Genomic DNA, 27,515 nt, shown 5'->3' with positions numbered 1-27,515 from the left:
ATTACTTATAGAAATACAAGAGAAGGGAGGTAGTACAGAATATCCCTGTAAAAAGTAAAACATTATTACATATTAATGACAATAGCCCTTAAAAACAAATTACTATATTGGGCATATCAAAATGCAATACCAAAAATGTCCACATGGCTGAGTGGGTTGCTTTTCTGCACTTTTCCAACTTGTATCAATGACACAGCTGTATGCCATTTTCAAGAGAAATATATCCCACTGAAGAATAATTACTTTAAGACCTAAGGGGACCAGCACCACAGCCACCAGGTAAGTGTGGCTCTTCAGTGCTGGTTCAGTTAGATTAGTATAATTAAGGAACAGAATTTTTGGTTTTAGTTCATTTCAATCACTTTACATTGTAAAAACTCAAATTTAAACAACTCAGTTCAGTTATTCAAAACCTCTCAGGCCTGTTAACAACTTCCACTCGTGAATCTACTTTTTCAAATGCAAATATTATGAAACCAGGTCAGGTATTTCCAATGAACAATTAGCCTTCGAACTGAGATGTGCATTAAGTGCACACCAGATTTTGAAGACTTAACAGGAAAAAATATATAAAATCTCAATATTTTTATACTGATTACATGTTGATATGACAATATTTTAAATATACTGGGTCAAATTAAGTTATTATAATTAACTTCACCTGTTTCTTTTTCAGAGTGCTTACTGGAAAACATAGATATATGGGCTTGCATGACATTTTTATTGGACAGCTGAGCTGTAGGTACTGGACACAAAGGAAGACTTTATCTAGTAGGTGTTAGAATGTTGGTTACTTTTCTAACATATTTTTGCAAAAATCCCAGTTCTGGCTAAATGATACAGAAGCTCGGGTATTTTAGAGAAAGGGCAGCCAGACTGTTTCTGGGTCTTGCTGAAAGTAACAGACATCACAGCCAAGTCTATGGTCTCTGCTGGTCCTTTGTTCCTTCCTCAAGCATTTCTAAGACACAATTTTAATCATTTCAATGGTGGGGGCACCTGGGTGGCTCAGTTGGTTAAGCATCTGACTCTTGATTTCAGCTCAGGTCATGATCTCACAGTTCATGAGTTCGAGCCCCACGTTGTGCTCTGCACTGACAGTGTGGCACCTGCTTGGGATTCTCTCTCTCTCTCTGTCCCCTCCCCTGCTCTCTCCCTCTCTCAAAAAATAAACTATGAAAAAAAAGTCAATGGTTTATAGTACCTGTGAAGATTTCCAAGATAAGCCAACCCACTGTGGAAAATTAGTTGCAATGCACATGGCAAAAGATCTCCCACTTACCCAGTCATCCATTGCTTTTCCCCCCCAATATACATATGAATTAGGTCCCTAGTTTGGTTGGAGAGAATGCTTTGCACGCGGCTCTTGGTTTGAAGGACGCAGTTTTGACCTTATGACCTAGCAGAACCCCAATCCTCTCAGATACGTTAGGCCTTTGTCGACAGAGAGGGAAAGGGCTCTACGTTTTGTTTTGTTTTATTTAAAAGAGAAATTGCTTATAATGACATTTTATGGCTTAGAGTAAGAGTTTGCTTTAAATATACGGTTTTGTTTAAATACTAGCCAATTTGACAATATGGGCCAATTTCTTCACATAAATAAAAACTATACAGATTGAAGCTATATAGAAAATGAAGAAGGTAAAGACCTAATTTTCTTCTTTTTTCCATGACAATATACCTAAGATCATGTAGATTCCAATAATTATTCAAAGTCCAAATGCTCTGATTTTGATTTCTATAGAACAAAAACATTGTTATTCAAGATTATAACCACCATAATCTCCTGTCCTGGACAGGAAGTAGACTTTCCATTCAATGTGCATAAGGGCCTTAAATTTAGCTCAAATTAAGATTCAGTAACCTGTTGTTTGCTACAGCAGAAAAATCAGAAAACGGCCTAAATGTTCATCAACAGGTTAAACTGTTTATGTGTAGTCAGACAATGTAATATAAAGAAATTAAATATATCTATATAAACATATGCTGATGTAAAAAATGCCCACAATGATGAAGCTGATAATGATGTTAAGTTTAAAATCAGGTTTAAATTTATAGTATGTTGCCTTGGCCTCATGCACTGTGAGAGACTGTGTAGTTATGCTCGTGTTCACTTAGGAAAAAATCTAAGTACATTAAACCATCAGCACGGATTACATCTGGAGGCTGGGAGTTCAGCGGGATGGGGAGGAAGGCGATTCATTCTTTTTACTTTATGCACGTCTACATTTAAAAAAAGATCATAAGTATGAATTACAGAACACCAATTTTTTCCTATTTTTAGAATAAAATGAATTTGATGTATGGGTCAGCTTGGTGATTGGGTGGTACTGATACTAATGGCTGCATTCCTTTATAACAGCGAACAGAGAAAAATCCCTGCCTTTGTGAAGCTTCTAGTGGAAAGATAAATAATACAGATAAATCAATACACATTTTATAGATTTTATTGTAAGGTAGTAAGCACTAGAAGAACAAAGCAGTGAAGAGGGGTGTGCACAGAGGAGAGGTGTCTACTGTAAATGGCGTCAGCAGGAAAAAGCGTGGAGAAGGTGACACCCAAGTGAAGACCTGGAGGTGAAAGAGTGAGCCATGCAGGACATGAGTGTTCCAGGTGAGGGAACAGCCAGTGCCAAGGTACTGAGGCAGAAGCACGCTTACGGTGTGAAGAGGCCGGTGTGGTCAAACAGAGTGAGGGAGGAGTGCGGGGAAAGGATGCTGCAGGCACCAGGTGGGGCAGGCACTTGAACCCTCTGCAAGGACTTCCAAGGGAGAGGGAAAGCCACTGGGGGCCTAAGAAGAGTCGGGAAAAGACCACTCTCATCTATTAATAGACCGTGTGGGAGCTAGTGCAAAAAAGTCAGGCGCCTTTTGCAAGTCCCCAGACAGGCGACCAGGCAGCGGCCTGGACTGGCGTGATAGGTGGAGGCGGGGAAAAGAGGTCAGACCCCGCGTATACGTCAGAGGTCGACAGGATGAGCTAAGGCACTGGATGTGGGCACTGAGGAGAGCAGTCAAGGCTGAGTAACAACAAAACGGGTTGCTATTTGCAGGGGTTACTACACAACAGTTCTCCTTTATATCCACTCAGTCTCCAAATGAGTATAAAAATAGTACTTTGAGACAGTCATGCCTTTAAGGAATAAAGATTCTGACTGAAAGCATTATTTACTAAATTACAATAAGACAAAAATGGAGTGGTACATTTCATCTAGTGGCAGAAAACAGAAAAGTACTTTCTTGACCGAAGACATAGTTATCAGGTGGCAGTATTAAACTCCTAACGATTTAACAATATAACTGAGAAAATTCCAGTTTCAGGTAAGCAGTACTATCAGTCACGGGCATCAGACAGGAAGTTCTATAAATGTCCTCTAATGTACTCCAAATAGAACAGATGCTTCTAAAAATATCACTATTCTTGAGACACTGTGAACACAGTACCATGTTTTGTTTACACCGCACATAAGTTTAGAGACACCCTTAGAACATATAACGTACGGAACCCCTCGCTGACAAGAATTCAGATGCCCTCTCTAGAAGGCAGAATCCATCTTTAACACAGCCTGATCATCCCTTCGTTCAATTTTGACAGTAATCAAATATCAAAATCAGAGAACAATTCCTTTCAAAAAATAAACACTAAGTGTAAAATGAATAGAAAAGATAATGAAATCTAAAGACCGTGAGCAGTCGTGGGACAGTCCTCTGGTGGGATAGAGGGTGGGCAGTGCTTTACTATAGGACAGTATGCTTCTAACAATGCCTGCTAAGGCGGAACACACAGAAAAGATGAAATGAAAAGAAAGCGCTTTCTATAATCAGAACAGGTTTTAATTACAGCTGTTATGGATCCCACTTACTTATTAATTGTATGTTCATAGAGTGCGATGTTACAGTCATTTTCTTCATTCACATCTAAATATTCAACCAGACTCTCGTGTAAGAAATCTTCAAAATTCCTGGGAAAATATTGGGGACATGCACATTACTAAGCAGTATTTCATGGCAGTGTGCTGTCCATGTGATAATGGAGGATACTCGCTTTCACTTACGTCCAAAGCACCTTTCCCTCCCAGGAAGTGTCACTAGACTGGGATGCTCGGGACCTGTTATTCTTGGATGACATGATCACACACCACCGAAATAAAAACAGTAAAACATCTATGACACTGGTCCATCTGGCCCCCACTTCTGAAAATATCTCCTATGACTTTGAAAAGCTCCTGTGTTGAGAGACCCACTGTGTATAAATCAACACATCCCTCTGTTACTTCAGAGTGCGCTAATTTACACCAACACTCTGTGGTCTTCATGATATAAACTGCTAATGTTTCACAAAGTCTAAGTAAGGTCACATAGAGAAGAATAGGTTTTTAAAAGGCTGATACTTGCAACACCTGGATGGCTTTATCGGGTGAGTGTGTCGGACTTTGGCTGAGGTCATGATCTCTCAGTCCATGAGGTTGAGCCCTGAATTGGGCTCTGTGCTGATAGCTCAGAGTCTGGATCCTGATTCCGATTCTGTGTGTGTCTCTCTCTCTCTGCCCCTCTTGTGCTCATGCTCTGATCCCCACCCCTCATCCTCTTAAAAAGAAGATTAAAAAAAAAAAAAGGCTGATACATTTAGTAGAGAGGAATTAAGAGACTAAAAATGAAAACATTAACTTTTCTTAAAAGCTCAGATCAAACACCATTGCTGATTAAATCATATAAATAAGTATCAAGGAGATTTAAGTTTAGCTTTTGGCCACTTACCTATACCCCTGAGCCAGCTCTTCCATATGCTTATTCGTGACTGCAGGCTTCTGTTTCTTAACAATTATGTACGGTCTGGAATGGAAAAAAAACAAACAGCAAATTCATAGTAGTTCAAAAGAAGAATTAAGTCAGCAAGTAAGTTTACTACAGTAAAATGAAGGAAGCTGGAGACATAGTCAAACTGATGTCTGGACTGCCTGAGGACACCGGGTAGTCTCTGCATGTGTGAGTGCACACAGGCCTATTTTCTCTCTCCCACATATAGATACACAGACCCACACACTCCAGCCCATGTGTGTATATGTGCATGTGCACACACATACACACACAGTATTTTCCCCAAGTATCTTAGGAAATACTTGACTTTAAATGAAAAGGCAACACAAAAGTGATACTCAGTAAGATTTAAAAATGAAACAAAATCTTTAATGTCTTATTCTTAAAAACTGTGTAGATGCATCAGACCAAAGGCATTTCCTAAGATTTCATAGAGACATATGCGATCTACTACCCAACAAGTTGGCCGGCAGAGAACTGTCACTGAGGACAAAAATGGCATTCTGTAGCGAAGGCCTGATGAACATCAGCTGTTTGGAGTGGCTTCATCCTGGACAGACATCACTGGACTATGTCGGGAGGTTACCTAAAGCTACACATGAACCGAAAGAGGGGATACACGTTTGGAGAGAACAAAGCTTTTTAACGAGAGAAAGGGTGTAAGGTGGAGAGAGCTCTTGGTTTCCACGTTCTGGTAGATTAACCTGTAACTGTCAGTGGTGATTTGCCTCCAAGGGCTTCGCCACCACGAGGAGACACTGACACAAAGGATGGCATGCGGCACCGAAACGTCAAGGGCTGTCGCTGTTTGGATAAGCAGCTCTTACAGAGGGAAGCGAGCCACCACCAGACACTTGTGCGCTCTACCCGAAAGTCCAAATAACTACTGCAGGGCTAATGAGCGCTTTTAAACAGTTAAGAAGAAGAGCTGCACAATTACAAAAGGGGAACACAAGTCGCTGAAAAATGAACTGAGTGAGCTTTTCATGGAAATCAACATCACCTCAAAATCCTGGCTTCTGGGGAGGGAAGTGGAGACACTGGCGCCTCATTCAAGGGCTGCCCAGGGCTCAGGCGGAGAGACTCCGGAGTGAGGGCGGGCGCGGGGAGCAAGGCTCACACTTGGCTCCCTCACTTTCTACTCACTCGACAAATTCTACCTGCTTCTCCTGCCGGCTCTACGTCCTGCCATTATAAAATGACTGCTACGAAAGTTTCTTTTAGACTATTTCCTAATGTACTGCACGTAAGGAAAGAGAAAACTCCTCAGAGTGACTCAAGAAAATGTCGTAGTTTTCCCCACTCGACGAATATGTTAATAGTGACAAATAAACACCTAATGTGAGCCTGGCACCTACCAGGCACTTACCACACCTTCCACCAGTCAGTTCTCGGGATAACCCTAGGGAGGCATTATTATTATTTACATTTTGTCAGCCAAGGAAAGTAATAAAGTCACAGCCACACAAATCAGTGAGTGGGAAGTCAGTATTCAAACTCAGGTATGTCATCGCCTAGGGTTCTTTGGTTCAAAGAACAGAAACCAATTCTGGCTCATTTAAGCAAAAATGGAACTTACTAAAACAAACAAAAATATTGAAAGGAATTTACTAGAAGGATTAAGAATCCCTAGATAAGTGTCGCCTGGGTGGCTCAGTTGGTTGAGCGTCCAACTCTGGATTTGGCTCAGGTTGAGATCCCAGGGTCATGGGATCAAGCCCCATGTCAAGCTCCACACTGAGCATGGAGCTTGCTTAAGATATTCTTTCTCTCTCCCCCTTTCTCCCTCTCTGCCCTTCTCTCTGTCCCTCATAGTCTAAAATTAGAAAAAATAAATAAAGGTGAAATGCCCAGCCTTACAACAGATCCCAAGGATCCAGAACAGGAGGAGTAAACGCAGTCTCTTGCATGTACTGCTTGCTGTCAGATGAATCAATTCCAACCTCTTCTTCCTTGATCTATATTCTCTTTGGGATTCAAATCCTCTGAGGAAAGAGTGTGACTGGTCTACCTGGGTCATGTGCCTGGCCTCTGGCTGAGCAGGAGACGGCACCTGACAGACTGTCCCGAGAAGAGGGAGGAGCAGTCTCCAAAGGAAAATGAGGAAGGTAACTGTAAGAACTTGGATGCTAGACAGACAACGGCAGCCCAGTCTCAGCTGTGACATACCTCCAAGCCCAAGCTCTTCCCACCCCTCCAACCACTGCTGGCTCACTAACCTGTGCCCTAACCCTACCTGAGGTCCACAAAGAACTACAGTAAAACACACAGAGGCTTACGAACAAGGTAACATCCTCAGCTGATGTCCCTGAATATCCCCCAAAGACCAGAAACCCTGTCACAGTCGTCTCTGTACCCCCACCTCCTGGCCAGTACCCATGCAGAACAGGCCCTTAAGATGTGCTGAGTAAGACACCTACTTTCTACTGAGCCTAATGTTACTTCCTCATGCCATTCTTGCCATTCCTCAGCCTTTCTCCTTTCCTCCTACATCCAAGGAACACAACCCCACTCTGCTTTGAAGTTCAGTTCATTGCAACAGAATATACTGGGTAAAAATCAGGATTATTGGAGTCAAATGAATTGTGAGGACTTTCAAGTAAAAAACCGACTCTGCCACCATCTAGCTTTGGGTAAGTTACCTAGTCTTCCTTAAAACTCAGTTCCTCATTGGTTAAATGAAAACAATAATCCAACCTACAGGGCTGAATGCAGTTTTAAACCCTTACACATAGTACATCTACTAAGATACTAAGTAACAGCGAGCTAGCATATTATTAGCATGGTTGGTTGTTATTAGTATTTATTTCTGCCTTTGCCCACACACTGAGCTCTCTGAGGGCAGAGACTGATGCCCATTAATCTTTGAATTCTCAGTACCCAGATGCATATTCATCAGGGGTCTGCTAACTGAATTAAGCTCATCTCAACAATGAAACAGGTTAAAGTAGATTCATAAATAAAAACAAGTGTATTTCTTTCAGAAGTAAACTTAAAAAACTCTTTTTAGCAACTTATACCTGCACAGCCTTCCCCCATCAGAGGAAATATAGACACATCGATCTGTGAGATTTGTCGAGATGGAAACAAATTCATTGACATATCCTGCTCTTCGCATCAGTCGAAATGTGTTCACTAGCTTCTTATGGTCCCGAATGACACCTAGGATGTTACCTGAGCAGAAAGAAAAATATTTACAACAGGCACCACAAAAAGATCTATACGGATTTAAAGTATCTACATGATACAGATGATTAGCAGCACCGAGTAATCATTTGAAAATTCTGTTACTGACTCGGGCAGCCGGTCCACAGGCTGCAGGAAAGCAGCACAGCAGAGCAGTTCAGGGAAGCTGCGCTCCCTGCCAGATGAAGTAGCAAAAGTTAGCCTCATTTTCCTCCCTGGTCAGCACCATGCTGAGGGCATGAACTCGGGTCTAGACCCCCTGGGTTCAAACACTGGCTCTATCACTTCCAAAGGGTTGATGTGAGGATTATGCGATGTGAACTTGATCCCACATAAAGCACTTGGAGCTCTGCCCAGCACCTAGTAACCGCTCTTCCCGTATTCATCATCTGTGAAATGAGGAGGATGGACTCTGCACCCTGGGTCAGCGTGAGGATGCACACAGGTCCCGGGCGACACTGCAGAGGAAGAGCTCTCTTAGCATCGGCTGCTGGGATGTACTGAACAGCCCTGTTTTGCTTCTCACCTACCCAGACAGTGAAGGACTAAGGCCCCAGAACAGAAGGAAAGGGGAGAAAAGCATGGGAGCTAGGTGGCCAGGATGAGCCTGCAGGGCATGTGATGGGACAGGTACCCAGACCACCAAATCACAAGGATGAGGCATGCTTGCTGCTGAGGCTCTGGAGGACTCAGAAGGGGATGAAAGAAGCAAGTGGAGCACGAGCAGAAAGAAAGGAACCTCTCCTGACAGGCTGCTCACAATCCATCACTGAGTGGCTGAACAGAAGTCAACCTGTTGTCAGGGCCGATCTGTTTCTGCAGGAGGTCTCGTATATTTAACTAGAACTTAAAGATGCCATGTTGAGCCTTTTCCACTTTGGCTAAGAGGCAGGTGTGAAAGGGCTGGACATAGGCAGTCTCGGCAATGTTACCCTTAGCTCTTGCCATGGGATTCTCTCAGAACCTGATGACCTGGCCGGGGGGGGTAAACTGTTTCTGTTACCATCTTTCTACCTTTAAATTAAGGCCCCCCGGGCCCAGAACTGAAGTACATTTGTCCTTTAAATACCTGGGTAATAATGGCTTCTTTCCTACTCCCCACCCAGAGACTGAGCAGGATCAACAGGTCTCCATGATACACTCACCATTGAGAAACACCAGAAACACATTTGGATAAGAGAGCTCTTCCCCACATAGTAAATTCACATCTTCTACTCCCAGGTTACTGGCTAATTTAACAATGGGTCCATCTTCCATGTCAGTTGTGATGTGTGTCATGAGGGCCAAGTTTTTAACCAAACCACATGCCTAAAAAACAAAGGACAGTCATTTCTAAGCATGACCATTAGTAACACAAAGTACTGTTTGTGTCTGAAAATAGCTCACCGCTTTGCTGGTGGCAACGTAACGCAGTAGGGGATGCATTAAAAACGTATATAGAGAGGAAGCGCTCAGCACAGTACCACTTAAAATGACAAATAATGATGGCATCATTAATGCTTCCTCAAAAAAAAACTGATTACAGAAGTTGTTATTCCCAGACAACGGATCATCACAGTCATTAAGAGGATGCTGTGTAAAAACAGTAAAGGATAGGGCGCCTGTGTGACTTAGTGGGCGAAGCATCCAACTCTTGGTTTCAGTGCAGGTCATTATCTCATAGTTCATGAGGTTAAGCCCCACATCAGGCTCTGTGCTGACAGTATGGATGGAGCCTGCTTGGGATTCTCTCTCTCCCTCTCTCTCTGCCCCTCCCACAGGGTCTTTCTCTCTGTCTCAAAATAAACAAACTTAAAAACAAAACAGTAAAGGGAAACACTGATAGATGTGGGTACATGAAAATATAAAGCTTTTGGCCTGAAATGAGAGAGTCAACAAAGTAAATGCCCAGCACTCTATAAAGCTGCTTGGTCATAAAAGGCAAAGACAAGATGCAAGAACTCTTCCAGATTAGAGATTAAGGAGATGTGGCAAGTGAAAGCAGGGTGTGATCCCTGGTCAGCAAAAAGACACTGGTGGGATGAGTGGTAATACTTGAATAAGGTACAGATTCTGTAATCTGTAATCTATTCTATAACCTATAGATTACAATACTGTTATCAATGTTAACTTCATGAGGTTGATAACTGAGCAATCTAGGTGAGGGGTTATGCAAATTCTTTGTACCAATTTTGCAACTTTTGTGTACATCTGAAGTTTCTTCAAAAAAGAAATAAAATATTTTTGAATTTTTACACAAACCCCCAAAAAATCTAAGATAAAATATGAACAAGGACATAACACAGCAAATAGAAAAACAAAACAAAACACACTTGCGACATGGGATGTGTAAAGATGGTGTTTTCGATTCTTCAAAACCATCTGCTGTAGTGATGCACAAAACAGGTCCTTCACTAACGTTAGCTGAAGCCATCACTGGAAAATTCAGTGCTCCAAAGCTCAAGAAGTTATGCAAATATGACAAGCTGCATAGTTTTAGTGTGCATTTCTATACGGTTTAAGATAAATTAGGAAACAAATGATAATTTTCTAAAAAAAATCGTAACTCCGCATGGTCTTCTATTTTCACCTCTTCCGAGTCATAACAAATCCCTACACTTTGGAACTTACACCTTTTACATGTCATAAATAACGTGTTTATTCATTCAGCATATATCTAAGGGGCCTCTACCGTGGAAGAGACTCTATGCTAGCAGCTCGTGACAGAATGTGAACCTAATGAGGTTCCTTCCTCTGGAAGTTCACAGTTCACAGCAAACAGAATCGGGGGAAACCAACAACAGTCAGTCTGAGGGAGAAAGGGCCATGACACAGAAATGGGGAGGCTGTGGGGGCACACCTATTTAATCTGCTTGGTTCTGTGCTCCCCGTCAGCTGGCCCCGCAAGCCTGATGCCCACCAAGCACACCTGAGGAAAATAAGGAGCTGTCTAAAAAGAGATTCTCGTGAATAAAGGTGATGGGTCTCCCAATGTCCCCTCACCTTCTTATCCCTTCTTCATTGCATGGTTTGGCTCTTGGAGTAAGCTAAGACAAGCAAGGAAATTGGGACCGTGTATCTATTTAGGTGAGGTACTAAATCGAATGCCTCCATAGGTACTGTTTTCGGAACGACACTGAGGTCATCCTGACAGGCTGCGTCAATGTTTTCTCTGACAAAGAGTGACTGAGCTCAACAAAAGGATATGGGGGAACAGGGGCAGAGTCAGAACACCACCAACAGATACTACCTCTGACACAGCAGAGACTTGTTGGGTCCCTTACCTCTCCTTCAGGAGTGTCTGAAGGACAGAGCATTCCCCACTGAGATGGCTGGAGGGATCGAGGACCACTCACTTTCCTTGTTTTTTCAAACTGAGAAGAGATTCTTGTCATCATGCCCAGCGCAGATATATATGACAAGCGAGACAGCACTTGAGTCACACCCTGGCGGTCCATTTTAAATCTCTTTAGAGACCAATTTCCCTGTAGAGGAAAAAAATAAAATAAAAAGACCACCCCTGATCCGTTTGTATGCTGCCTGAGACTTTTCAGCCACTCTGAGAAGTTCATCACAAGAACTATTTGTGAAATCAGAGCCACGGTGCATATTCAGGAATCAAAGTATCATAATTAAAATGAAAATCTGGCCTGGTCACTCCCTAGGATTTCTCTAGGGATTTAATGAATATCACCTATGTCTAGCAACCAGGCCAGAATGCTGTGATGAATCAGCCTTACCATGTCATAGGAGTTATTGTCTGAAGAACTAATTATATCCTGAGCAAGCCAGTTCCAGCAGAGACTTCCACGGGAAGCAATAAGCTAATTAACAGAACACTAGCAATTTCTACACATATTTTAAGGTAAAAGTAGCTGGAAGTGCAGAGATAATTTCATGTTGGAATGTGCCATTATTTGGATGTCTTCCAAAATTTGTCTTAATTAGAGGAAAATATACCAATAGAAAAGGATCAGAAAAATGACTCCAATAGCAGTTATCAGGGATAATGAATAAACTGTAGGCTTCTTAATCAAGGCTGAAAAATTCATATATATTCATATGAAAAAATATTACGTTTCCTCTGTGGCTGTCATGTCAATCTTAAAATAGATTCACGGGAAACACATCTTGAACATTACTATTTTTTTAAATCTTCAACGTTAAAGTTAGTTTATCTCCTTTGCATTGAATATACTGCATTACAAGAAGGGATATATTAAATATATCACCTTATAGTTGTATCAAATAAATATATACACTAAATATTCTGAAAGATAATTTAAAGATGAAGGTTAGCAATAAATTTTCAATTCATGCTAACATGAAATAGCAGTAGAAAACAGTTATGCGTAGAAAAGTAAAGTAGAAAATGTAAAAAAAAAAATACTGATTCAATAATCTTTCTGATTCAAAAGAAAGGACTACATCTGCTGAATGGTGGGTCTTCATTTTTCTTTTGAGAATCTGATAAAAGTGGTGTCTGTTCTCCTGGGAAAAACATGTAGGACCATGAACACAAAATTTTAAAACATTTCACTTACAGGGGGGACTCACGGATCCCAAGCTAAAAACCCTTATGGGAGAAAACCTGCTAGAGTTTCAGAAGGAGATAAGATGATCTGTTTGAATTAAAATATGTGACTCTGGGGGAATTCCCTCACAAGCTAATGTTTAATTGTTATTACAGTAAAGATCACTGCAGAAACCTGAGTTCTTGATAAAAGAGCTAAATTCTAGGAAGAAACTGTGCATTTTACAAAGCAAAGAAACAGAGCAAACACATTTCTTCCACAAGTGAACTTTCTACAATGCTTCATCAGTTAACTCCTTTTCTGCTCTGAATGAGGGTGAACCTAGCAAACGGACTGATGTCCAGAGAGTAGGTGTGAGGAAGGTAAATAAAGATTCCGCACAGAGCTAACATAAGGCAGCAGCTGCTGGCAAACGGGAAGTAGATGATGGGGAGTGAAGCCAAGGTGTCCCACAGAGGATCTGTTCTGGACTTCTGCAGGAGTAATACAAGAAGGGAGACGAGAGGAACAGACAAGGAGCCTAAAACTGCTCCTCTGAGAAAACGCATTTGCTGAAAATATTCCATTAACGGTAACACAGGATTTTAGAAGAGAACACAGAAGTTTTTCTGGCCGCCTACAGATTGGGGTACACCTACAACAAGCCTTTTTCAAATAAGCAGGCTTCTCCAGGAGGTAAAGCAGTGTCACTAAGGGGCTGAAGAACTACTCCATAAAGCTATCATGACCTGAAAATCATGGGTCAGAAAGCGAGGAAAAGTAATTCTGACTGACGTGCGTTCAAGTGCTCTTTGGAGGCTTCTCTTCAAATGTCCAGGGAATCTACTTTCACACAAGCTTGGGCCACAAGAGTTTAACGTGCCTAAACAGGCACAAAGGCTCAGCTCGCGTCAAGTTAGATATAGCTGTCACTGCAAAGGCTGTTCACGCAGACCCACTAGCTAGTTTCTAAAGACAAGAACAGCAGCAAGTCTGCCACTAATTCTTTCATTGTTAAGGGAATCAACGTGTTCTAGCACACTATCCTTTTGTCGGGGCAAACTCCCATCTATAAAACTAATTTTATGTCTGGCATACAAAACACAACTAGACTTCATCAGATAGACCTATAGTCGTTAGGCTTTAAGAAAGGGAGCAAAAGACCTATCTGATAACCCTTTATGAACAGCCGGGGCCCTGAATACACAGCAGCTGCCGAGGCCTGAATTCATCACTCACATGAGGAACAGCTGATAGCCCTATGAGGAACATAAACCTACAATGAAATCAAGCATTTTCTACTGCTTTGGACAAAATGCTGCCATTAATAAGCCTACTTGCAATATGTCAGTTTTATTAGAGAAAACAAGGGGAAGAAGTATTCTTTAAAAGAAGGGCTATTCCCAGTTAAACTAAAAGATTTTTCCTCTACGTAAGAATGTCTGGTTTCTTACTGCCTTATAGAAGAGTGACTATAACTTGACAATAAAGTTATACAGTAACAAGATTCCTAGTGATAACATTTAAACTGCGGACTGTCTTTCAAGGTAGAAAATGTGTGATTTATAAACATCTTCTAAATATAAACGTTATTTTTTCACCTAGCTTCCCCAAAGTACTTTTAATTTCCATTCCACGGAATAGAGGTATAAATAAGTTACAAAAGCCTCAACAAACGAACGGAGACTTACTGTGGAAATGGCATTCACCATGCCATTGGTGATCTGGTCCTGACGCATGTGTTTCACAACATCGAACTGGGCAGCTCTTTGCTTAGGAATCACCTGGTCTGCAATCTTCTTCATTTCAGAATTAAATTTTTTGAATAAATCTTCAAAAAGAAGTGATAAAAGCTAAAAAAAAAAAAAAGTATATGGTGAACTTTCAAAACGCATTACTAGTCTGTCTGATAAACTTTAGGACATTATTAAACCATTTTTTAAAAAAAGATGGAGAAACTGTTAACCAATGAAAAAATATTTTAAATTTCAACTTGATAAATATGTACTTTTCCATGCGCTTTATCACTATGCTAGGCACTGGGAGGAAGAGTAAAAATGATCATGGGATTTCTGCACTCAGATATATTTCATTTAGACCAGTCACTTCCAGACTTTTAGATTTCACTGACCAGTGACCTAAGTTTTAATTTTACAGATAAAGATAATTAAAACCCAAAAGGGAGGTGGGGAGAGAATAATTACCATTAAACAGTCTCACAACACCAAAAAAATGTGGTGCCTTTTGGACCTCTCCTTTATCCCTGGTAAAAATGTAAATTGCTACAACTACTCGGAGGACAGTTTGCCACTAATCTAGTCTTCCCTAAACCCCGCAGTTCCTGCCTAGGTACACCCCCACAGCAGTGCTTCTTGAACTTCTGCATGCATGGTAATCATGCTCAAGGATTGTTAAAACACAAATTGCTGGCCCACCCCTACAGTTTCTAATTCAATAGGTCCAAGAATTTGCATTTCTAACAAGTTCCCAGGAGATGCCAGAGCTGCTGGTGGGGGAAGGGCATCTTGAGAATCACTGGCCTATAGAAATGTGTACCAGAACAAGAGATATTCACAGCATTATTTGTATGCGCTAAAAACTGAAAGCCATACAAATAATATGTAGACAAACTGAAGCATACTCAAAATAATGGAACACTATAAAGCAATGAAAATGAATAAAAAAAATAACTAACCACAAAGTCATGGCTGGATCCTAAAAGTATAATACTGAGTGAAAGAAGACACACGCAAAATAACATATATATATAGTATGATTCCATTTACATAAAGTTCAAAACCAGCAAAACTGAACTAGAATTCGATGGCAAAACTACAGAAAAGCAAGGATGTGAATACCATAAAAATCAGGCTAAGGGTCTTACCTTGGAGGGGGGTGATTTCAATCAAGTATGGATATGTTGGGGGTGGGGAACTTCTAAAGTGTTGAAAATTTTTCAATCTGAGTGCTATTTACAAAAGTGTTTTACAACAACTTATTACACTGAAATTTATGTTTTATGCATGTTTCTGTAATATTTCTCAATAAAAAGGTTATAAAATAATACCCATTTACTCTGATATCATCTCATTTTCAAAAGGACATTTTAACATCAAAAAGTGGCAGAGCAAATAATCTCAGGAGAAAAATACAAAAAAGTAAATACAATTTGCTTGATAAAAGTCACACCACCCATCCTTACTCATTCCCCTCTCCAGACCAGTGAAACTGGACCACAGACTCACACCAATCCTCAGACCAGTGGTCTGGGCATAAATCTACATAAGCAGAGAAGGAAGGATGTAAAGGCAGCAGAGACCAAAGTAAAGTCTGAAACACGATGGTTCAGCCAATGCTAGAGAAAAAAAAAATCAAAGTGTTTAATCCCTTACCTAAGATTATTGGAAAACAGGATTAATGAATGATTTCATGAAACAGATGAATAGCAGAGGTGGAAGGAAAGCTAGGATTAGGAGGGAGTGGAGAGCTTAAGAAAGATTTGCAAATTCCACATCCAGTAGGATGTAGAAAGCCACAAGACAACATCCTTTCCACTCTAATAACAAAAAGAGATAAATCAACTACAGAATCATACATTTCTGGGGTCCAACAGAGAGGTAAGGCTGCAAGGTATCCAGATGAGCTGAAGACAAAGGGTGACAGTCTCTCCAAAGACAGATGGGACACATGACAGAGATGTCTGCCATAGAAGAAATCAGTCAAAATTTTAAGGACTTCCAACAAGCCAAATGTGGGCTACCATGGAAGCTTAGACTCTTTCAGAGCCTCAGACACAAGAGGATCTGTACTCACAAGTTCTTTGCCGTGGAGTGCTCATGGAAGACTGCAGTAAAGCAAAAGACCAGAGAAAGACTCCTTCATTGGAACAAGCAATAAAATCCAATTTCCCTGGACTTGCTCTCACATGAAGCAAAAATCTTTAAGTCACTGGTGAAGAGTCAGGAAACTCTCCGGCCAATAGTTCCATGCAAAGGGACAGAAGCAAAAGCCATCCGTCCCTAACAGTGGAGAGGAAAGCAACCCTGGTCCCACCATAAGCCTTGCATCTGGTGACAAGCAACAGCAGTCTACCGCTGGAGGAAGGCCTGTAAACCCTCTGGTCACCAATTCCAGGAAAAGGTACAAGGCCAGAGGAAAGAGGAAGAGAAGCCAAACCATCTTTCCCTGGGAGAGGAGTAGGAAACATGCCTAGGTCAAGGATTCTGTACTCATACAGGGCAGGGGCCAGATACCACTGGGAAGGACAGGAAACTGAGAGCTTTGCTTTATAAAATTGGGGAATAGGACAGAATGCCCATTCTTATCACTCCTATTTAACACTGTATTGGCAGTACCATTCAGTGCAGTAGGGCAAGAAAAAAAAAATGTAAGTGTTGGAAAGGAAAACTGTTATTACTTATAGATACTACTTATATCCACATTAAAAAAAAATCCCAGAGTCTTAAAAAAAAAAAAAAACCAACCCTACTACAACCAGTGAGTTTACCAAGTTTGGAAGATACAAAGTTAGTATACAAAAAGTTGAGTCATTAAAGAGAATCTCAATAGCAGAGATATACTATGTTCATGGATTAGAAGACTCTGTATAGATGTTGATTCTCCCCCAAATCTACAAATTCAAATGCAACCTGAATAAAAAAAAAACTAGCAGACTTTTATTTTTTAATGGAGACAGTAATTCTAACATTTAGGTTAAAATTTCTAAGTTTATGATGATAGAAAAAAACCCAAAAACCCTTTATCTGGGGAGATAACTAGAAAGCTAAATCAATATTCTGTAAACTAGCTAAAAAAAAAAAAATCTAGCAAGCATTTATTCTGCATTTTCCATATAAATTATGTCTCAGGGTAACCAAAGAGATGATAATGAAAAGTATTTTTTATTGAAAAATTCTAGCTAAAAAAAGCAGAAAGAGTAGAGTATCACTATTTTGCATGCCCTAATTAAACAATGGATAATTAAATAGATCATCATCAGCTGTTCAATAAAACCATCAGGAGAAAAGTTTATTGTGTACTTCACAAATGAATCAGGGTCCCAAATACTGGATATTTCCTTGGACTTTCTCTCACATGAGAGAAAGATCCCAATGATCAATTCTCGTGACACCATGGGATCAAATTTTCAGTGATCAATGCTCATGGCACCAAATATAGATACAACTAGTCATATTCTTCCAGATAGGATATAACAGCAAACTGTACAATGGCATTTTTTTTTCCTTTACAGAGAAAGAAAAAAGCTTGATGTCTTTGTAATCTAAGTGACCTAAAAAAACATTAAAGTAACGTCATGGGGGCATTATATAGACATTATTTACTGAATAATGGTTGATTATTAAGAATTACTTAAGTCAGAGAGTGGCTCTGAGGGTGTTGATTTTATTTGGACCCTTCAAAACTTATATTTATGTAACATTTTAATTTTTATTTTCATGTTAAAAATTACATAATAAAAAATATATGATATTAAGCCATGGTAACTATCTGAAATAGTATAACCACAGAAACCAGGTCAATGGGATGTAATAGGAAGTCATAAGAACAGACATGGATGGCTCTGTTTCTAGAATTGGTAGAGAAGCTCCTATCAGATAAGACTCACCTGCTGATAATAGTTATAAACTCTGGATAAAATATTAAAACTATCTGAGGTCATTGGAGGCCGTCTAAAAACAGGCAGAAACTGGAGGAAAGCCAACATGTCTCAAAAGTGAATGGCACTGGGTGCATTTCCCATTTTTAAAGCTTTTCAATTAAGGGGAGTCCACATTGGTAAAAAGGGTACAAGTTACACTGAGAAGTCAAAACTCAGAGACCCAGTCTTGCTGGATTGAAAACCCAGAAGAAAAAGATCTGAGCTACCACAATAGCTGGAAAGGGGAAAAATCACAGAACCACAGGGAGGAAACCCCCGATCATGTATGTCAACTGAGCCTCAATCTCTGGGTGACCCTTGAACTACACATTGAGAAGTGTGGCCCAAGTCCTCCCCCTGCCCCAAATCTGGGTGGAGGTTGAAACTGCTTTTTCCAATAAAGCATAAATAAAGTCTTCAGACCGAGCTGAAGACTACGGTCATTAAGGCTGCACCGGTTCTGTTCTGTTCACAGGAAACATGTGTTTTGAGCCCTGAGCCACTCAGATGCCACAACACTGGAAAGGTCAGGTGTTAGCCAAGACCGTCTTCCAGCCCTTCCCACACCCTTTAGCAGAATACCACCAACTGACCTCCATCAACGCCATGCAAAACAGAAGAGTCAAACAGCTAAATCCTGCCTGAATTCCTCACCCATAGAACTGTGAGGTGTAATGAAATGGTTGTTAATTTAAGCCACCGTTTTGGGAGAGGATGCAACACAGCAACAGATAACCAGAATGCCATCTATAAAAAGTTCCTGAAACTAAACAGGTGGCTCACTACAAATAAACAGCAGATACACTTCTTCAATAATCAAATATAATAGATATTACAAACACTTAAGTTCCTCTGTACAATTAATTGCGCTAGTCCCCGCCCCCCCCCTTTGGTAGGCATTTTTTTCCCTTTACAGAGAAAGAAAAAAGCTTGATGTCTTTGTAATCTAAGTGACCTAAAAAAAAAAACATTAAAGTAACATCATGGGGGCATTATTTACTGAAAGGAGAACTCTAAACTCAGCGAAACCATGTAAGCTAAAGATTATCTAAGTTCCATACTGACTATATTCTTGAATGTTTATAATCCATAGGTAGGTTCTAGAAGAAGCTTTTGAAGAAGATATTCAAAGCAAATGAGTTTTCTCCTCGAGCTACTTACTACTGAGGAATTTCCAAAGTGGAATGTGATTTTATACTTTTCTCCTTTAAGTTAGGATATGTCCTTTCACTTTTCTACTAAAATCAACTTTGTAGAGAGGAAAGCCAGGCCCTTGGACTTGAATGTACCAGGTCAGAAGTGTTCTAAAAAGAAAACTTCCTCCTCTGAGAGCTTAATCCTTTCTTCCACTCAGACCCAGCAGCTTCACTCATGGAAAGAATATGGGAATGGAAGCAGGTGCAGAGGGGTGAACGGGATGAAGAGGCCCATTGCAGCAACTTCCTGTGGAAACTGGCAAAAGGAACTTGAATAAGCCTCCTGAACAGAAGCAAATGCCCTTAACCTAAACCACAAAGGCTCAGCTCTATTTTAATTAGTCCTTTACACTTAGACTTTTGTGTCTCAAATTATGACAAAGTTTCTTAGATCCCAGCTGAATTTGCCGTAGCCCCCCAATTCAAACGCAAGGAAACGCCTCTCGTCCCAAACAAGTATAACGTAAGAACACACTCCACAGAACTACTGCCTCATTAAATCTCTCCACCTCTAGATTTTCGGTTTAAGAGAAATCACGTTCTCCAATTCACAGGGCAGTAGGAAACTACAAGGCCAAGTCACACAATAAACCACATTATTTAGGTCAAGAGTAAAATGATTAAAAGAGATGAAACGGTGATAATATTCAACACCTTTCACGGCTAGTATTAGGCTTTCCAGCCAAATTGCGACACGAACACTAAGGAGCAAATTATATTTAAGGAAAAAATGCTGACAGCTCATCAATTGATTTTCAATGAAAATGCTAAAAAAAAAATTAATAAAGAAGTTAAGCTGCTGAAATACAGTTTCACCAATTAGCTTAATGTCAGAGAATTCTAATTAGGCGCCTTGAGATTGCTATTTAGTGTTAAGCCTTCAGAGTGCCAAATTCTCCTTTTCACACAAACTGGTTGCAAAATTAAAGACATTAGGCAGCCTTAATTACATTATCAGAACAGCTGGGATTAGGCAATCTCTGAAGTCAAGACGGCATTCTTTTGTCACAGGGTGGAAATCCCTGGCTTTCCAGGGTGCCGGATTTTTGGTGCCGTTCCATATCTCACCCATACAAAGCGAGCTGCATTAGAAACAAAAAATTTGCAGACAAAGAATAGAGTAATGCTCAGCAAATAATGAACACATTACCAAAAAAGAAAAGGTAGGTGAAAAGATTAAGCCTGAAATCGGTAGGTTTTGCTAACACCTCTACTGGCGGCTGGCCTGCCAGCCCTCTGGTGGCAGAGAGACTGAGGGAAAGCTCTGTGAACCCACTTGGCCAGTGGATCCAGCTCTGTTATCTAAAGCTGAAGCACATTTATACTCCCTCATCCCACGGGGTGTGAAATTAGCAGCTATTGTTTTTACACATTTTTGCCAACACAATGCCTTTTATGTCTTTACATTGTTTATAAAGCAATGTTTTCTTGCACACGGGAACCCTCTTTTTAATTCTAATTTTTTAAGCAACAGGATAGTCTCTCCTCTCCTGACTCCATTCCTTATGCTTCTAAACAATCAACAATTTTTTAATGGACACATTTAACAGCATGATTTTTTCCAATTAAAAAACTGTAAAAACTGGGACTGATGATGGTGGTGGGGAGACCCATAATACTCTGAACAGAGGTCGGTTTGAAGGTAGTGGAAAACCCACCTGCTAGCACAGCCATGAACCACACAGAACTTCCTCAGTAGTCCAGACACTAACCTTCTTCCAAAACTTAAAACTGCTGTCATTTTTTAATCCTAGTTTTAAGTTTTAGTTGTAGTAGATGTTATCCTAGCCACCATCATCTGTCAGATGGAATTCAGTCACAGCCTCCTAACTGGTTCATTCCTGGCCTGTTCGTCTCCAAATCAGCTCTTTCTAAAATAAAAATCAGATCATGTCACTTCCCTGATTATAATTCTCCAGTGGTTTTCCACTGCATGGAAAACTAAATCCAAACCCCCTTCCACGGCCCACAGGCTAGTTCTCCAGAGTCCTCTGCACCTTCCCCTGCCCTAGCTCACGCACCACCCCAGCTGCCCTGACCCTCCTCCAAACCCCTGGTGCTGCAGCTAAGCAGGGATGTGCACATTTGCAAGGAGCTATTGCTGGAATGCAGTTCTCGAGGTTGCATGAGACTGGCTTCCTCTCATTCCAGTCTCAGAGGCAGGTCTGAGGACTCAGCTTAAAATATACATCACTTTTTTCAAAGAGATCTTTCCTGATCATGCTGACTAAAGTAACATGCTTTCCTCCACCAACACCCCAACTCGCTAACATTAGCCTGTTTGGAGTTTTCTTTAAACACATGACTGTTTAATATTATCTCATTTCTTTGCTGTTTACTTATTCACTGTCTCCCCTACCAAAATGCACTCTTGAGAGCAGGTGTCACTCACCTGAGTGTCACTCACCAATGCATCTCTGGTGCCTAGTACTTTACAGGGGGATTAGAGAGATGAATATAACGTATTTTTGTCCTCAATGAGCATACTATGTCTAGGGGGGAAAGAAGCGTGCAGGTAAAGAATTATGTATATTTTAGCATATAAATAAAGATCTGAACAAAAGTGTTATTGGCATTTGGAAGACAGAGCAACTAACTTCTCCTGGGGTTCACAGAGATTTCAAAGAGGAAGACTCCAAGAATGAAGAATGGGTAGCAGCTCCTCACTAGAGGGAGGGTAAAAGGAGATGGGGAAGGAGCAACTTAGGCAGAAGGCATAACTCAAAGGCATGGAAGGATGAAAGAGCATCAGAGTGCCTGGGAAGACGTAAGTGGCCTGCCCTGGCATGAGACAAGGATGGAAAGATGCAATGGGGCCAGATCATCAGGGACCCTGCTAGAGCCTACACTTTGTGCCAGAGCAAACTTTCATGAATCTCACAAAGGAGACGTGGGGGAAGGGCGAGCAGGTAGTGAAATAAGCCCTTATACCCCACCTCGGCCAGAGAGGCTCCACGTTTATTTAATACTGGGATTCTGAGTAAGCATTCATGCTTTGAAAAACCTTGAACCCCATACCAACACCTGAAGCTCAGGCCTGCAGACATAAAGTAATTAAATCACCTGTCCTGCCAACTCCAGTCGCTTGTTACCATAATAGTCTCTGTCGTCCACTTTGTTATCTCCTTGGGCCAGAATCACTCTTCGCACCATCACTGCAGTGTAGATGCATTTCGCTCGGAAATTGAATTCTTTAACCTGTAAATCAGGAGTCAGAGAAAATTTCTGAGAGGATGCACATTAGCCATTATCAACTCCCTCCTTCCTTCCCCATACATTTCATGCCACTCCCTAAAGAGGTGGAGCCCACCACCTTCCCTGGGCTGGTCCATGGACTCACAGTTATCACTTCCTTTCTCTGGGCCCTGAGGCTCTGAGGCAGTCCAAGAGACCATCTCTGCTGGAGACAGAGAGGCTGCCTGGAAAAGCACTGGGGAGCCAGAGACACTCACTGTGGCTGTCTTGACTCTTAAATGGTCATCCAGAGTTTAAAATTCTACTGAGACCCAGCTTTGATATTAAGAATTTTTTTAATTCTTTGAATTAGTCCACATACAAACAGCAGAACCAGAGATCTGTATGTTATTTAGCCAACAAGGTGTTTTAAAATAAGAAAACCCAATCTGAATGTGTTTCGGTGGTCACTCTCCACTTCCATAGATCCTGACTTTCCTTTATGATCCCTGACTCTCCTGAAGGGAGAGTATGCAACCCTAGATTACACCATTCGTGAATAATACATATACTCATTATAAACCAGACTACAGTATTTGGTTAACAAGAATGTCTAATAAATAATTCTATCACTTAGAAAGAGTAACATTATATTAAACGGAGAGGAATGATCACTCTTGCTCACATCCCTCATGGCCAAACTCTGTTTAATGGTAGATTAATAAAAAAGTAAATACAGTTGGCCTTTAAAAGGCCATGAGGGGCAGCGACTCTTTGCACAGTTGAAAATCCATGTACAACTTTTACCTCCCCCAAAACTTAATTATTAATAGCCTACTGTTTATCAGAAGCCTTACTGATAACATAAGCAGTCAACACATATTCTGATTGTTAATACTGTATTCTTACAAGAGAAAAAAAATGTTACTGAGAAAATCTTAAGGAATAGAAAATATTCAAAATATATATAAAATAAGATAAACATAAGATAAAATAAAATTAAAGGTCTGAAAATAATCCATCCAGTATTTTAAAAAGTATCCAAGGATGATAACAGTAGCACAACAGTGAGAGTGCACTTAATGCTACAGAACTGTACACTTAAAAATGGTAAATTTTGTTATGTATTTTACAATAAAAAGAGTAAATGAGCAAGGCCCAATAAGCTCTTCTCATTTAAAAACATCTAATACCATCGGGGTGCCTGGGTGGCTCAGCCGGTCAAGCGTCCAACTTCAGCTCAGGTTATGATCTCATGGGTAGTGAGTTTGAGCCCCATGTCAGGCTCTGTGCTGACAGCTCAGAGCCTGGAGCCGGCTTTGGATTCTTTATCTCCCCCTTTCTCTGCCCCTTCCTCATTCACATTCTGTTTCTCTGCTCTCAAAAATATGTGAAAACATATATATATGTATGTTTTTTAAATTTTCATATATATGAAATATATATAACATAAAACATAATATACTTTATTTATACATATAAATAAAAACATCTAACACTATCTCTGCCTTTCAAAACCTTGAAATCTAGTAGCAGCACTAATATAGGTATGAATACAAAAAACTTTAATTTTAGGTTGAAAGAAGAACCACGAGAGAGTAAACATGATGATAATGATGGGATACAGCTAACATTCCCAAAGTACACATAAACCACTGAAAATGGGAGAGGATTTCCATGGGGCAGTCCAGTCCTTTATAGAGTCTCTCTTTTCTTACAGACCAGATTAATGTAAACTTGTATTCACAATTCTTCAGCACAGAGAGCCCACTATGAGCACAGCTCACATGTGTTCAGGCTACTCACTGGGACGTGCGTCAGGATGGTAGAAGCCAGGAGCTCTCTTGCCTCTTCTATTTTGGTCTTCTTTGGTCCACCTCCCCACATCCTTTGCCTCCTTACTTTGTTCCCTATATACTTTAATGCCTATAAAAAACAGAATATAATGATGTTTGAATGACACCACTGGAGGGAATTTATTAAACACCAGCCCATACATGACACTATAAGCAAAAAGACAAGGATCCTGGTTACAAACGATGCTGCATGAGGCTTGGTCAAAAATCAACATTTGTCACAGATCAATGACAAAGAGCATTATGTGCTGCCCAATACACTGGTTCCTTTATTTTATAGTTTGTTTTCTTACTACAAAATTGATACACGATCACTGTAGGAAATTTAGAACATATAAATGAACAGATTACACGTGTATACACATACACATTGTACGTATGAAGCAGCCCTCAATCCTGCGTCCAGAGAGAACCATTGTCCACAGTTAACATTCCGGAGCTGTACTTCTTTTCCCTCAGAAAGGAAGTACACCATATTAAGACTTCTATCGAGAGAGCTACAGGGTACTGCTGGGAGAAAATAAAAACTAAATGGAGGATTATGTAATTTTCATGGACTGAGAAGGCTTAATAGTGTTAAGATGCCTTACTATTAAAATTCTCTCCAAACTGACCAATAGATACATCATGATTGTTTCTGGCAATTACACCTGTGGCAGGTTTTTTAAAAACCAAAAATCTATTGATTCTAAAACTTACATGGAAATGCAAAAGACCTAGAATAGCTAAAGTGCTCTTGAAAAAGAAAAGTTGGAAGATTTACATTACCTGCTTTTGATTAGAAAGCGATGGCACTAAAGGCAATGTGACACTGGCATAAGGACAAATGGATCAACGGAAGAAAACACATCCAGAAATAAACCCATGCTTTTATGGTCAGATGATTTTTGACAGAAGTGCCAAAGCAATTCAATCAGCAAGGGAAAATCTCTTCCACAAATGGTATTGAAACAAGTAAGTATCTACAAAGTAAAAAATTAAGTTTGACCTCTACCTCACACCAAATAAAAAAATTATTAGTTTAAGTGGATTTTAGACAGAAACATAAAAACTTGAACCATAAGGTTTCCAGGGGAAAAAAAAAAAAAAAACCACAGGAGAATATATTCTTGCCCTTGGAGTAGGCAAAATTTCTTCACACGGGACAGAAATCAATAACCATAAGACAAACCAAAAAAAAACCTTATGATACATAAGGGATTTATGTCCAGGATTTTTTTTTTTAAAGGGACTCTGAAGTTCAACACTAAAGACAACTCCACAAGGAAAACAAGCAAAAGATCTGGACAGATACTTCACCGAGAAAGTCAGTCAGTAGGTCCATGAAAAAGTGTTCAACATCATTAGTCATCAGGGAAACACATATTAAAACCACAAAGGTACAGATATCACTCAACATCTAGCAGAATGGTTAAAATTAAAAAGGCAGACAAGACCAAATGTTGGTGAGGGCGTGCAGTCATCAGAACTCTCACACACTGGGGTGGGACTGCAAGATGGTACAACTGCTTTGGGAAAAGGTGTGGCAGTTCCAACTTTAGAGTAAGTTACGTTCACAATGACTCTTTGATCCAACAATCCTATTTGTAGGTACTTATCCAAGAGAAATGCTGAACTGTCCAGGCAAAGGCTTGCATAGGAATGTTTACAGCAGCTTTATTCATAACACTGAGTGAAACAACCAGGTGTCCATCAACAGGAAAAAATGAACTGTGGTATATTCACAATGGAATACTATTCGGTAATAAAAAGGAACTGCGTGGATAAATGATACAAAAAGGAACTTGGATAAATATCAGACAGTATGCTTAGCAAAAGAAACTGGACACAGAAAAGCATATACAGCATAATTTCACATATAAAGTTCTAGAACAGGCAAAATTAATCTGTGGTGAAAAATCAGAACAGTGGGGAAGAAGATCAGAGGAGGAGGTGAAAAGTAGCTAAGACGGGTCATGAAGGAACTTCCTGGGGTAATGGAAAAATATTCTACATCTTAAAGTATGCAAAATTGTGCAATTAAGACTTGTACATTTTAGCATACATAAATTCTATATAAAAATGAAGAATTAAAAGCTAAACAAATAACAGGTGAGGAGTAGGCAGATATTCAGATGAAACAAGAATGGCAAAGTGTTTGTAATTATTGAAGCTGCGTGATGGGCACATGAGGATTCATAATACTAATCTGTATACTTGGTATCTGTTGAAGTTCTGTAATAAAAAGTTCTTTAAGAAGAAGACCATGTGGTTCTTATTATTTTGTAGCAACAAATAAATGCATTTTTGTTTTTTTAAATTGTCTTTCAGTGACAAGGAAGAGCTAGGATTCCTGATTCTTTATCTTGAAATTCCTGTCCCCAGTTACATGCCTGGGAAATTTCTTTTCTGTGCTTCAAAACCTAGTTCAGGTATCATTTCCTCTCTGCAGCCTTCCTAACCCCATTCTTTTTTCTGTACTATTTGAATTCCTTATGGATAAAGAACTAAGTGCTTTCCTTCCAGTTCAGACCACACCATATTTTAATTGTCTATTTATGGGTAGGTCTCTCCGACTAGACATTGTGTCATCTTTTTCTTTGATTCCTAATGACTAGTTCAGGGCCAGGAACTGAATGGAACCTCTGTGGTAAGATCAGGACATCAGACCCAGGATCTTCTCAGTTAAACATCCGTTAGAGGAGATGATAAACTAAGACTGTGGCAAGCCTTGTCACAGGGACCTAGCAGTAAGTGGGGACCGAATAACTAATGAAAGCAAGCCCACAGTCAGTGGGAACCGCCAAGAGACAGGCAGTTCAGTCTTCCCTAAACTGAGCTGTCCTCATTAAATTTTGGTCTTCCAGTTCCCTTGGGAAAGAGGCAAAAAATCCTTCACTTTGAGGAAAAAACAGAGGAACACAGGGGAGCCTAGTATCCCTTCTGATGTAGCAAAAGTCAGCTTTCCCCTAAAACAACTAATAATGTTGCCAAGGGTTTGCAGTGTGAGGGCTGGGGTAAGAGCCCAATCTGGTCATGCACAGGCCAAGATGAAATCCCCAAGTGCATCCTATGCTCCAAAAGGCTAATAATTTCTTCTCTCTATACCACAGCCCCTGACAAGGATGATAGAAAATGTCCACGACCAAGGTCC

General features: G+C 40.3%; 1 protein-coding gene across 3 annotated transcripts in view; it reads right to left on the bottom strand.

Moving 5' to 3' along the window:
- POLR3B (RNA polymerase III subunit B) overlaps positions 1–27,515 on the bottom strand; it is a 102,287-nt gene that overhangs the window by 46,826 nt on the left and 27,946 nt on the right. For all 3 annotated transcript variants that reach the window (XM_077762003.1, XM_077762004.1, XM_077762005.1), the window contains 8 exons: positions 24,333–24,452; positions 22,416–22,550; positions 14,189–14,350; positions 11,268–11,468; positions 9,150–9,312; positions 7,839–7,992; positions 4,759–4,833; positions 3,864–3,962 (listed from right to left, as the gene is read on the bottom strand). In XM_077762003.1, the coding sequence (XP_077618129.1) occupies positions 3,864–3,962; positions 4,759–4,833; positions 7,839–7,992; positions 9,150–9,312; positions 11,268–11,468; positions 14,189–14,350; positions 22,416–22,550; positions 24,333–24,452 (1,109 nt within the window). The remainder of the gene's footprint in view (positions 1–3,863; positions 3,963–4,758; positions 4,834–7,838; positions 7,993–9,149; positions 9,313–11,267; positions 11,469–14,188; positions 14,351–22,415; positions 22,551–24,332; positions 24,453–27,515) is intronic.

This window comes from Crocuta crocuta, unplaced genomic scaffold, assembly GCF_008692635.1.
Source record: "Crocuta crocuta isolate KB4526 unplaced genomic scaffold, BGI_CrCroc_1.0 scaffold193, whole genome shotgun sequence".
Taxonomy (NCBI): domain Eukaryota; kingdom Metazoa; phylum Chordata; class Mammalia; order Carnivora; family Hyaenidae; genus Crocuta; species Crocuta crocuta.
Note: the sequence above shows the minus strand (reverse complement) of the source record. Positions and strands in the feature narration are given on the sequence as shown.